The sequence below is a fragment of the Micromys minutus genome, assembly GCF_963924665.1.
Source record: "Micromys minutus genome assembly, chromosome: 1".
NCBI lineage: Eukaryota > Metazoa > Chordata > Mammalia > Rodentia > Muridae > Micromys > Micromys minutus.
In genome coordinates, this window is record NC_137969.1 from 99838581 (window position 1) to 99851994 (window position 13414).

At 52.9% G+C, this 13414-nt stretch overlaps 1 protein-coding gene across 1 annotated transcript; it reads right to left on the reverse strand.

The window, feature by feature from the left end:
• Positions 1–5721: 5721 nt before the first annotated feature.
• Positions 5722–13139, reverse strand: TSPAN17 (tetraspanin 17). Its single transcript, XM_080924893.1, has 9 exons — positions 12928–13139; positions 10097–10147; positions 9873–10019; positions 9379–9549; positions 7513–7638; positions 7242–7289; positions 6570–6686; positions 6435–6496; positions 5722–5858 (listed from the first exon to the last, which is right to left on the reverse strand). Exons 1-9 carry the CDS (start codon positions 13012–13014, stop codon positions 5822–5824), a joined length of 846 nt encoding a protein of 281 aa, XP_080781019.1. The 5' UTR covers positions 13015–13139; the 3' UTR covers positions 5722–5821.
• Positions 13140–13414: the final 275 nt, after the last annotated feature.

A 13414-nucleotide genomic window follows, 5' to 3' on the forward strand; every position in this document is an offset into this window, starting at 1 on the left:
TATTGAGCTGCAGGGAGAAAGGAACAAAGCCCTTGTGTTTGCAGCAACATGAGCGAAGCAGCCGGCTGTTGCTATGTTAAGGGAAACAAGCCAGAAGCAGAGACACACGTCTTTAATCCCAGCACTCGGGAGGCGGGGCAGACGGATCTCTTAGTCTGAGGCCAGCCTGATCTATAAGATGAGTCCCAACCAGGGTTGCACAAAGAAACCTGGTCTCAAAAAAAGAAGGGGAAAGGGGAAGGGATGGGGAAAGGAGGGAGGTAGGAAGGAGGAGAGAGAGAGAAGGAAGAAAAGATAGCAAAAGACTGAGCAAACCATAACAATTAAGCAATTTTCAGCAGAATGAAATGACAAACAGTTAAAGAAATAAGCATTCTAATCCTTAATTATTCAGTGTAATGTAGACATGTATCAAAACACTGTGGGGGCCAAGAGATGGTTGAGTGGGCCAAGAGCACTTGTTGGTCTTGCAGAGGACCCAGCACCCACATGGTGGTTCACAACTGTCCATGGCTGCAGTTCCAGGAGCTCCAGGGCTCTCCTCTGACATGGACAAACAGCAAGCACACACACACACACACACACACACACACACACACACACACACATACACACACAGAGGCAAAACGCTCACACATAAAATAAAATTTGGAAATCTAATTTAAAAATCTAAACATTGCATAGTACGCCACCAATGTGTGGGATTTTATGCCTTTATGTATCAGTTAAAATAAACCAAACTAAGCACACTGGCTGCTCTTGTAGGGACCTGGGTTCAGTTCCCAGCACTCATGCGGTGGCTCTTAACTGGCTATAACTCCAGTCCCAGAGGAATCTGACACCCTCTTCTGGCCTCCGTAGGTATTACACACATAGATACACTCAGGCAAAACACACAGACACACTTAAAAAGAAAGACTCAGAGAGGACATCTGTAGGATCTACACAGATTCTGCCATTTTACACGGAGGTTTGAGTGCTGTGGATTCCACATGATCGCCAAGGGATGAACGCACAGCCTCAGGATGTGGGGCTGGAGGAGAACCGGGGACCCAAAGAGACTTTAGTTTCATCTGTTGTTTTGGCTAAAATGAGTGCCCGTTTTACCGGTGCTATCAGAAATGTCTTAAAATGGGGCCTGAAGAGATGGCTCAGCAGTTAAGAGCACTGGCTGTTCTTCCAGAGGTCCTGAGTTCAAATCCCAGCAACCACATGGTGCCTCACAGCCATCTGTAATGAGATCTGATGCCCTCTTCTGGTGTGTCTGAAGACAGATACAGTATATTGTATGTAATAAATAAATCTTTTTTTTAAGTATTAAAATTTAAGAAGTCTTTGCTACACCTTGCCTCCACACTGAGGCCCCCTCTGACCTCTCCGTGTCGTTATTGGTGCTTGGGAGGAAACCCAAAGTTTTGTGCATACCATGCAAGTGCCGAGGCTAGCCCCTGCCCTCCCGCCCACCAGCTGCATCTGTAGTTCCTACCGTTTGGTCCCTGGGGGTGATGCTTTGTCCACATCCTCAGACCAAGGGACAGAAAAATCCCAGCCTGGGAGGCAAATCCAATCTGTAGCCTGTTTTAACCAAGCTCCGGAGCTAAAGATAATTTTCCATTTTAATGGTGAAGAAATCAAAAGCAAGCCAAAGATTCCTGACAGCTGAAACTTAGATCAGATTCCAGTTTCTTCATTGGCAGATCGTGTCCCTGGAACCTGGCCACGGATACTTGTTTACATCCCATCTCGAGCTGCTCTCTACCATGAAGGCAGACTGATCATCTATGTGGCTCGGCGACTCTGGCTCAGGATATTTGGCTCCTTGTGGACAAAGCCAACTGACCTCAGGTCTGGACATCTCCATGAGAATGGAGGATATCTCTTCCCTTTTATATTCCAAGTGCTGAGAACACCACCAGCACACAGTAGGTGCTTAGCAAACCTACCTGAACGAGTGGAGATATGTGTAGGGTCTGTTGCTTCAGCCCACTGAAGAATGTGAAATACAAGCTGGAGACATGGCTCAGAGGTTAAGAGCACTGACTGCTCTCCCAGAGGTCCTGAGTTCAAGTCCCAACAACCACATGGTGGTTCACAGCCATCTGTAATGGGATCTGATGCCCTCTTCTGGTGTGTCTGAAGACAGCAACAGTGTACTCCTTTTTTTTTTTAATTTTTTAAATTAATTTTTATGTATATGAGCACACTGTAGCTATCCTCAGATGCACCAGAAGAGGGCGTCAGATCCCATTACAGATGGTTGTGAGCCACCATGTGGCTGCTGGAAATTGAACTCAAGACCTCTGGAAGAGCAGTCAGTGCTCTTAACACCTGAGTCATCTCTCCAACCCACAGTGTATTAATATAAACACAAATTAACTTGAAATTCTCTCTCTCTCTCTCCTCTCTCTCTCTCTCTCTCTCTCTCTCTCTCTCTCTCTCTCTCTCTCTCTCTCTCTCCTGTCACATTCTCCAGCTCTGTCTGTCAGATATCACTGTACATTCTTGAGCACTGACAGAGACATCCTTGGGGTTTCGGTTACTCCAAGTCCCTGAAGGAGATAATGAAGAGGGTGGTAAAGCCTGAACTTGGCACTAGTAGGGCGAACCTTTCCATCTCTGAAATATCGACTTATACCTGGCTTTTTCAAAGGCATCCCTTGTCACCTGCTCCCGGTTGATGAGCTGCACTGCATTGTTGTACTTTGCTGCCCTCTGGCGGCCATTTGAAGAGACAGCCACCCGGACGAGTTGCCTAAGACACCTTTATTCAACCCTATTCGATTTAAACTTACCAGAAACGCGGGAGTTTATCAGCTTGGGCACGGCCCCTCTCAAGTCCCCACTCACAACCTCCCCGGGGGTAATTGGGAGTCGCAGCAACTTCTCTGGATGGTCTGATGGGGAGATACTAGCTACCTGCCCCAGGTCTCTGCAAGACAGCCAGCTTGGCACACTTCATTTATTTATGTCCTGCTAACAGCAAGAAGGTGGCCTTGCTCCCTGTGGACCAGGGACCTACCTAGAAAATTGCATGGCGCAAACTGTGCCCGTTCCCTTGTGTTTTCTGCGTATCTGGGAAGGCCCCTCTGTGGACGAGAACTGCTCGCTACAGAGGGAGCTGCTCCGTGGACTGTCATGGGAAGCTGGATATCTTATCAACCCCAGAGTAATGGAGAAACGGTTTATGGCTTAGATCTGAACCAGCCGGCCCAAAGGTCCAGCATTCGAAGGCTTTGTTCTTGCAGAGCAGTGTATAGAGGCGAGACTTCTGGAAAATGACAGGCTTCTGGAAAATATGGACTCTGGCCTCATGGATGAATTAACCCACTGACGTGAGGTAAGGAAGGGAGGAACTAGAAGGGTGAATCCTGGGGCTATGCCCCCGTCTCAGGCCCCTCCCCTTATGCTGTCTGGCTGCCACCAAGCAGCTCTGTTCGACCACACCCTCCCTCACAGTGTCCCACCTCACACAGGATGGAGCCAAGCAGCAGTGAACCAGATCCTGCGAAACCGTGAGCCAAAAGAAACCTTTCTTCCCTTGATTTTTCTGAGGCCTCTCATCTGGAGCAAGAAGTTGACGGGGCGATAATCACGTGCTTCTCAGCACACCCTCACAATACTAGCGACTGCTCCCTGCCTGCCTCTGCCTTAGAAACCCCAGTCTCTGGCTCAGGCCTCCGTGTGGGCGGTGGCGTGTTTGTGATAAGCAGCAGGCGGGTGGGGGTTGGGGGGTGCGCGGAAGGCAGATGAGCGGACGGATGACGTGAAGGAGTGGGTGGGAAACTGGAGATCTCGGAGCAGGCTGAGCTTTGGCCCAGGTCCCCACTCCTACGGCAAATCAATATCGTGGCACCTTCACGTCCTTTGCCGGTACTCCCCGATCTTCACCCACTCTCACCCGTGCATCCATCCCGGCTCCCCCACACCAAGCCCACCGCAGCTTTGGAAACCCTACGGAAGCCGATGCCAAATCCTAGATCTCAGTCCCTCAGATGGCGCCCTTCCCAACCCTCCTCCCCGGCTTTCCAGCTGTTACTCAACCTCTCTACAGCACAGATTACCAACAGAACCGCTTGCCTCCTTACCATCTGTCGCCACCATGAGGAGGCAGCACAGGGTGGGAACTTCATCTCTCTCTCTCTCTCCTGTGCCACTGGCACCTAAGGAGATTTGTATCTCACTTTAGAGAATGAGACCCTCCATTGGTTGCTAGTTCAGCATACAGGTTTCACCAGAACCTATCAAGAAGACGTGCGTGGCGCGCCGAACTCCGGCGAGAGCAGGTGGTAGGATCTGTGAGCCTTGTATGCTTTAGGCAGCCTCCCCACCCACCATTCTCTGGATCTGTTTCCTCATCAGAAAAAAGAAACTGTTAACTCACAAGGGTGTTGTGAGCTTTGGGGGAGAAATTAAGCCATTTGTAATGAGAGAAGCCACACTTTCTGATCTGTATCTACTGCAGTGTACAAACCACGGTGGCTGAGCCATCAAGAGCTCTGCCCAGCCTGTGCCAGGGGGCAAGGCTATCAGGTGTCCGGTCAGCCCATCTGGCAGCACCCCCACATAGCTGAGTAGTCAGGGCCACTGTGAGCTGAGGCTGGGCCCTGGGCTCTTCCTGCTGCCTGCAGGTTTGAGTTCAAATCTGGCTGCCTTCCAACAGCCCGCAGACTCCCAGCTTCTCTAAGATTCCTGGTGTCAGCCCTGTGTGTTCCTGCACCACTGCAATCAGCCACAACTGAACAGCAGCCAGGACCTGTCTCAACCCAGTTCCCACCGTGCTCCCCAAACAGGTCATTATCCTCATCCGGATTGCCGATCTCATCACAGAACCCGAGTCTTCTTCTGCCTGGCCTCCAGTACCAGTGGAGGCCAAAGCAAACTAGGTCTCATTACTTCTCTTGTAACTCACTGTGGGAACAGAGCGCACCAGAGCAGCGACCTTTGAACCAGCCTACTCCTCCATTTGCCCAGCGCACATAACACCCCTTTGAGCAGCTAAATTGTCCACGCCTGAGCTGCTTTGCTCCCTTAGACGTTTGCAAGCCATCCTGGTAAGCCCGGAAGGTACTGAGGTGAGGTGGTAAGGAAAGCCAGCAGCAGAGAATGTGATACCTATGTGCCCTCTGGTGGCCATAAGGCAGAACTGCAGGCATGGAGAAGGCTTTTGAACCAACCATTGATCAGTTCGCCCTCACCAATCCCAGGTATTTCCTGAGTGCGACCCTCTGAGAAATCTCTTCCCAGCACTCAACCCATTCTAACACCCACCTCTGGCCCCAGCAAGATGTACCCTCTTAGGGGTGCTCTCCAGAACCCTATTCTTCAGACTTTTATGCCTTTCTTGAGGCTGACACATATGCCAGGAATAACCCACGGAGGTTGGAAAGGTCAGCTATCAGATACCAGCGGTCAGGCACATAGAACAGACCAGGTGAGGTGCCTCTGTGTCCCACTGTGGATGACCCTGACACTCAAAACCTGATGTGGCCACAGCCACTCCCTAGGAGGAGCAGGAAATGTGACCTTTAACAGTAAGGCGCCCACTGGAAAGGCTGTCTCAAGTGCATAGTCTAGCCAGACCTACAAGGTCCTGGTTGGATTGAGGCCAGGGTCCTCCCTGGAGTGCTCCATAGGGGCTGTGCTGCCAACAGAACCTTCGAAGATGGTGAACATAAGCCACGGTTTTTCAAAGTGTTGTTTATTGAGTCGTTTGTAGCCATGTGTGATCCTGAGAGGCAAGCGAGAGAGAGAGAGAGAATTCTTGGACCCATTTCAGAGGCTGTGACACTGAGGCCAAGGCGAGCTCCCGGCAGGCTCGAGGTCATGGTGAGTATGGAGAGGTCTGAGACAGCAGGCTCCTAAGCCACACACAGATACATCCCACAGTGGACCAGGGGACACAGGTCAATACCCTTCCCTCCTGCCTCCATCTCCCTTAGAGCTCTGGAAGGGCCACCACCTCACAGCATCAGGGAGGAGACTCCAAGCGTACTTAGGAGTGTGCGCACACATACACACACACACACACATACACACACATACACACACACACATACACACACACATACACACACACACATACACACACACATACACACACACACATACACACACATACACACACACACACATACACACACACATACACACACACATACACACACACACATACACACACATACACACACACACACACACACACATACACACACAGGCATACACCCCACACACTGAGCTCTGTGGTAAATAGCCCAGTTGAGCCCCAGTGAGTTAGTTCCTCATAGGGTAATGAGCACCCTGCTCACAAGCCTTTGGCTCAGGTCATAACAGACGTCCCACAGGCCTGGCAGTTGTGAGTGAGGCAGAGTGTCCTAGGAGGTCCCCACTAGAGCCCCGTGAGCCAGGCATGTGGCCATCACCCCTGGTAGGCTCACCAGTTGGCCTTCACTGCCTCGATGTCACTCACGAGGTTCTGGGCCAAGCAGATGCCAAATATCTGTAAGAAAGAGAGCAGGTGAGGAAGAGCAGGAGCTTCGGGCAGGAGGAGGGTGGGCGAGCCAAAGCTGTACCTGGAGGAGGGCAATGGCCACCAAAACCCCGGCCACCACAATCAGGTTGTCTTGGAGCCACTTCTCAAACTGGCCCACACAGCCTTTGGTGTAGATGGAGCCCTGCTGCTCAAGCTCCTGAGGAGACACAGGACCAGGCTCAGCCTGGCTGCCTCAGCTCAGATCCCCTAGCCCTCTCCCACCTTGCCAAGCCCATCCCTGCTCCAGTGTCCTTTCCCCAACCATGTCTACTCCTTGGAGTTCTGCCACAGGACCTTTGCACAGACAGCTCCTTCTCTGGGTCTTAGCCTGACTGCTCTGAAGAGGCTTTCCCTGACGCAGACCCTACTTACAAACCCTCTAAGTTCTCAGCTGAGCTGTCTCAGGACTGTCCATTTCACAAAAAAAAAAAAAAAAAAAAAAAAAACACAATTCCATGTTTTTCTCCTTCTACTCTCTGAGTGGAGAATCGATCAATGTATTTACCTCAGGATCAACCGAGGTCTAGAGCGATGCCAACCAGAACAGGTGCTCCACAGAGGTGGAATGAACAACCCAATACTTCAAACCCACCCAGGGCCCGTTCCACCCCATAGAAGCCCTTAGACCTTCCACAGAAACTTATGAGAGGCTCACATGTCACCCCCACCCCGTATTCCAGGCTACCCTTAACCCTGTCCCCACACCTCTCACCAGTTTGAGTCGGATGTCATAGCCACACTGGGTATTGAGGACATCTTCCTGAGGGGAGACGGGCCATTAGCAATACACTAAGGGGATATCCACGGACTCACCTGGGTCCTCAGCCGTAACACCCCCCTTCACAGGAAAGAAAATGGAAGCCTGGGTTTGCCCATGCCTGCTCATCTGCAATGAAACTCCAGGCTTCTCATGAACGCCAGAGCTCATTGGCATGCACCTCCTACTGCTAAGGGATCCTGAGTCCTCCCAGGGCCCCACTCACCGCAGGGTCCCTAACACAGCAGGAAAAGGGCACCCCACAGCGCTCGCGGCTTGGGTTCAAGTCAGTGCAGTTGAAGTAAATATTGAGGTTCCAGTCATTGGGCCCTCGGGCTCCACAGCAAGACCACTAGGGGGAGAGGAGAGTCCAGAGTAAACGGCTGGCAACCAAGGGAGAGGGCTGGCTGGGAGGGAGGGACAATTTCCATGCCCTCCAACAAACAGGCCTGAGCTCAGAGGAACCAGACTGGGCAGGGAGACCCTGAGAGGTGAGTCATGAGCTGCAGGCTGCGGCTTCCTCATGGACTTCCCTGATTTCCTTCCCTGCTCCTTTTCCACCCCAGACTGCCCCACAAATGGCTGCTGGCATCATGCTGGAGCCCCAGTTCCCCTCCCCAGAATATGCTTGCGGTCTTGCCAGATGTGGCCGAGGCAAGCCCAAGTCTTCGGTGCAAGAGGACCAGCCTGTGACAGTGCAGAGCCCTAAGTGAGCTGCACCAGCTGCTGAAAAGCTGGCCACGAGCCTGCAGAAGCCCCAGGATGAGCACGAGACAGGTCTCGTCGCAGACACAGAGCCCTCGAACACAGCCAGGGGCTTGATGCCTGGCCATGTGGCTTGTGTATGCAGGTCTCAGACACAGCTGAGCCAGCACCTGCCCCATCACCTGCTAAGTGCCTGCTGTCCCTGCAGGGGAGCAGTCCTGTTCTTGACACCACCCTCCCCCACTGATTCCTTCCCCTCCTCATAGACACGGAGATGGCAAGGTCACCATTCATTTCGACCCTCCCCCAGCCCTATTTTATATGTTCAGCATCCTCTCCCCAACACACTGCTATCACGAAGGGAACAGGCTGCACATTTTAAAAAGACCGAATCTCCCCGCACCTGGCTTGGGGCCTGGCATATGCCAGGCCTGTCCCAGTTCCATACTGAAAGGAGAAAGGAAGACACAGGAACTGCAGGCTGCAGGATCGCCTCTGCCCTGCACAGCCTCAGGGCACTCACTGCTGAGCCCCAGAGCCAAACTTTGGTGAAGGTGACCAGGCGAGACAGGGTATGGCTCTGGGAGATTATAAGGACTGGAATGTGTGGTTTCCGTGGCTCTAAGTACACTTATAAATGGGGGGCACAATCTGCTTGATGAAAATAGGCTAGGCTGGGGCTGGAGAGGTATCTCAGTGGTTAAGAGCACTGGTGCTCTTCCTGATGACCCAGGTTCAATTTCCAGCACCGACACAGCAGCTCACAACCATCTGTAACTCCAGTTCCAGGGATCTAGTGCCCTCTTCTGGTTTCTGTGGACACTAGGCAAACACTTGGCACACACACACACACACACACACACACACACACACACACACAGAGGCAAAACGCCCATACACATTAAGATGAACAAGGAAATGAAGCAACTGTGTTACTTTTGCTCTGATGTCTGCATAGGGACAAAATCCGGCAATGCATCTCTTGCCTGTGACCAAACCTAAGTGGCAATGCTGAGAGTGAAAGGAGAAGGCTAACAGGTTAAGATTGTACAAAATCGGGGGCACAGTCAAGGGACATCAGAAACACAGCCCCAGCAGATACTCTGGGTGCAGACTGAATAGAAAGAGAGACCTACATCATGTGCTCCGTTTTCTCCTCTGGCCACAGTTTTACAAGCCTGTGTGTCTCTGCAAGGCTAGGCACAAGGAACCCTGGGGAATGAGCAGCTGGCTTCTCCTGGGACAGGGGCTCTCAAAGGTTCCTTCCCTGGCATCTGCTGGCCTGGGTGGGTTAGGAAATGGTCCATGCACACACAGAACTCGCTCCCTCTCTCATGTGCCAATCAGACATCACCTGCATAAGGCCCATGGTGGACACCACACTCACGTATTCCTGAGCAAAGTCGATAAGGTTCTGAAGGTCAATATCATCCCTGTAGGCTTTGACATTGTTGTTGATGAAGAGGTTCAGTTGGTCTCGGATCCAATCCTTGAAGACGAAGGCCAGGATCCCTGCCGCCAGCTCCAGGAAGAAGATGAGGCCGAGGAACACAGAGAACTGGGTTGGGGGCAGCACAGAGATGGTGGGCATTGGAGGGGCATGGCTTCTGTGGACAGGGAAGAGCTCCCACTACCTCCGCCAAGATGCAAGGGAACCACAGTCTCCAGACCTCACCCTTTCTTATTTAAATGCTACCCCCTCTCAGCCCTGCAGTGTGTGCTAGGCAAGTGCTCTCACTGAGCCTTAGTACTATGTTACAGTGATAAAAGACAGCATGGTTTTACCTGCCCCTTGTCTGGTCACCCTGACTAAGCAAAAACTGAATGGGAAGAGGTTAGGAGTCTGGTAGATCTGGGGTAGAGAGAGACTTAGAGACTTACAAACTTGAGCAGGAAGGTGTTTTCTCGGAGGGCCCCAATGCATCCAGCAAAGCCCAGCACTGACATGACGCCCCCAACCACCACAAACAGCCACACGGGGTCAAGACCACCTAGATCTGTCAGCGCAGAGATGTTGGAAAGAACGCCCTGCACCAGGGAGTAGACAAGTGTGAGGGAGTGCCTCCCTTCCCCCTCACCCTGGGCACCCCAAAAGGCTCTCTTACCTTCTCACCCCAGGCCCAGAGGCCGATGGCCAGGAACAGGGCTCCCAGCACCTACAACAGTAGGGAGAGCTCAGGGCTGGGCCCCACACCAGGGCTCTTGACCATCAGGAAGCTGAGAAACAAGCCCCACCCCCATCCCCAAAGCCCTGAGTGGGACTTGGCAGTGTGAGTCTTCCACAGGTTAACTAGAGGAACGGAGGCTACCTCAAGCCTCAGGCTTGACACCAGCCCCTTCCTGGACTCTCTTAACATAGAGCAGAATCCTGAGAGGCCCCATCTGGCCTCAGGCATACTTGTGCCTTTGTTTTGTTTTTGTTTGTTTGTTTGTTTGTTTGTTTGTTTTTTAAGATTCATTTATTTATGTTCACTGTCCCTGTCTTCAGAGACACCAGAAGAGGGCGCATCAGATCTCATTACAGATGGTCGTGAGCCACCATGTGGTTGTTGAGAATTGAACTCAGGACCTTTGGAAGAGCAGCCAGTGCCCTTAACCCCTGAGCCATCTCGGGGCTTTTTGAGACAGGGTATCATAGCAATAGTCGAGTCTGGGCTCCAACTCACTAAGTAGAAAATGATGACTGTGGGATCTTAGCCTTTTCTACATGCTCTACCTGGATTCTCTCCCTCTCAGCCCTCCTTGCCACTCAAACCCCAGCTGCCCACTGCCCTCTCCAGACACTTAGGTGTCCTTTTATCTGCTCGGTATTTCCTCTGTGCAGGGAGAGAGGGAAGAGAGCAGGGCTAGCCTGTCCGCTGGTGTGCTCACAGGGCTAACAACGGCACTCAGGGCACTGACATGTCGAAAACAGAAGGTAAGGGTGGGGTGTGGACATGTGTGTCTGGAGCCAGGGAGCTGTCAGGGTCCTGGCAAGCTTAAATGACTGTTGAGAGGAGGAACTAGGTAAGAGGCTAAGGCTGCAGACCAGGGTGAAGAAGGAGCAGAGGAAGACCGAGCAGGAGGCTGGGACAGTTTAGGGGGGCATTGGGGAAAACAAATCAGATGGGATGAGGCAGGAGACATGATGCTTGGCTGCCCGGCCCCATACCAAAACAGAGAAGGCATTTCGGGGAGAATACGGCGTGGGCAGAACCCAGCACCAGAGAAGGAAAGGGTGGGTGGAGGTGGGTACTGGTAGTCTTTCTCTCTATTCTGATGGTGTGTCTTTCTGAAGACTACATGTCTAGGAGCTGCCAGGGGTCAGAGGTGAGCTGCCAGGGGTCAGAGGTGAGAGGGTGGCTGGCCTTGACCATCAGGGTTCTCCAAGTGAGGAACTGAGGCTAGACAATGAGAAAGATTAAGGGGCTGTCGGGAGCATAGGCTGCCCAGACGACACCTGGCTGGTGTCCAGGTGGCACAGGTAGAGGCAGGCAGAGAGGCCCAGACCTACAATCCTCACACTTGGGAGGTGGGACACCAGGAATTCAAGGTTCCAGATCTCTTCCCATCTCCAGGTCTTGTCAGCTTTCCATATATCTGCGGCCAACTAGATCTGATCCAACTCTGCTCTACACCCCTGACTGCCCCGTGCCACCCAAACAGTGCCACCCAAGCATAGGACCTTAATATTCTGTCTGCCTTCACTCCCCAGTCCAGACCCTGGAACAGTCGGGACTTTCATGCCCCCCCACCAGAGTTACTTTAGCCTGCTGCTCTGCCTTCCCAACACCCACTGATAATCACCAGTTTCTCTAGACAAATGGCTTAACCTCTTGCCGTCTATTCATCCAGTCCCCTATCTATAAAACTACAGATAATAATAAGGTAGTTGGGAGAACGTGCCTCATTGCAACTCATTTACTATTAGACTGGGTGTGATGGTTCACACACCTGTAATCCCAGCACAGACAGGAAAATTGTAGCAAATTCCAAGCCAGGATGGGTTACAGAGCGATACCCTGTCTCAACAACAAAAGCTCTCATGTAATCTAACAGCCCAGAAGGACAAACTCTAATACCAGCCCCTCCCAGGCTGGAAAACTAAGACCCAGAGAGTTAAGTGGCTTGCCCAAAAACCTCTGGACTAGGCCTGCTACACTCAGGCCCTTTGACTTCTAAGCCAGCGCTCCCTGTAGCTGCCCACACCCTTCAGAACAGAAGACTGCTGAAATCCAAGGACACTCACCACAGGGCAAACCCAAAAAGCTCATGGGTGGAGAACAGAGCCACTGAATCTTGCTGAATACAAGTTGGAAAGGCCTGACGTAAGGGAGAGCATGCATAGCCCGCTTTAGCGATAGGATGGGGGAGGGAGAAGAGAAAGATGACTTGGCAGGACCAGGACACAGATGCCACACAGAGGGAAGCCTCTGTTTGTTTGGTCAGCTATGGAATGCTGAATTCTGTTCCCAAGGGACAGCTCCCTGTTCTCAACTGGAGCTCCTCTTCCCGCAGAGGCAGAGAGGCCTTGGCTTTTGTCACTCCTACCCTACTGGCTCATAAGCTTCTGAGCGTCTGTAGGATAGACTCGGGCTAGGACCCAACCTCACTGCACCTCGCTAGGAGATGGAATGGCAAGGAGGCGGGGCACGGCTCTTCCGCAACTACCGCGCCCCTGCAGTCTTCCGACAAACACCGCCCCCCTTTTCACCCAAACTTGGGGCTGCAAAGAGAGACTCCCAACACCACCCTTTCTGGGACTAGGTCCCGCCTCCACCCCCCCCCCCCCCCAGCTAACCCAGTAGCTCCCCAGAGTAGTTGGAGACAGAGCATCGGGGTGAAGGGAGTGGAGGATAGTTCCCGGTCGCAAGCTCCAGAAAAGGGTCTCCCCCACCAGCAACTGAGACTTCCTAACCCACATCCTCAGTGAGAAGCGGACGGGACAGGTGCTCACCCAGAAGACAATGTTGAAGCCGAACAGGAAGTATTTCCCGCAGCAGCCAACCTCAGGGTCCTGGAATTGCTGGTGCTTGCCGGGCATGATGAGCGGCCACCTGCCGTCCCAGGAACCCGAACCAGGGACCAGCACAGCCCTCTGCGGGCGGCCCAGGCCTGAAGCCGCCCCGGGCCTAGCCCGGTGGCTGCGGCTTCATGGCCAGAGCCACACAGCTCACCGGCTGCCCCGCCTGCTATGGCACCGCCTCCGGCTCTCGGACGGCCACGCCCGGAGTGCGATGCCCTCATCTGACCCCTCCCTCCAACAACGCTCCAGCCCCGCCCACAGTGTCAGTTCACACCCCGCCCAAGCTGGGCTGGGTCTTCTTGTAGCTCCGCCCACTCCCCCAGTCCCAGACAGGTTCTGGCCTCACAGAGCCCTGCCCACACCATGACTCCGACCCCAGCCGGACTGAATCCCCCCAGGCTCCGCCCAAGCAGATGTC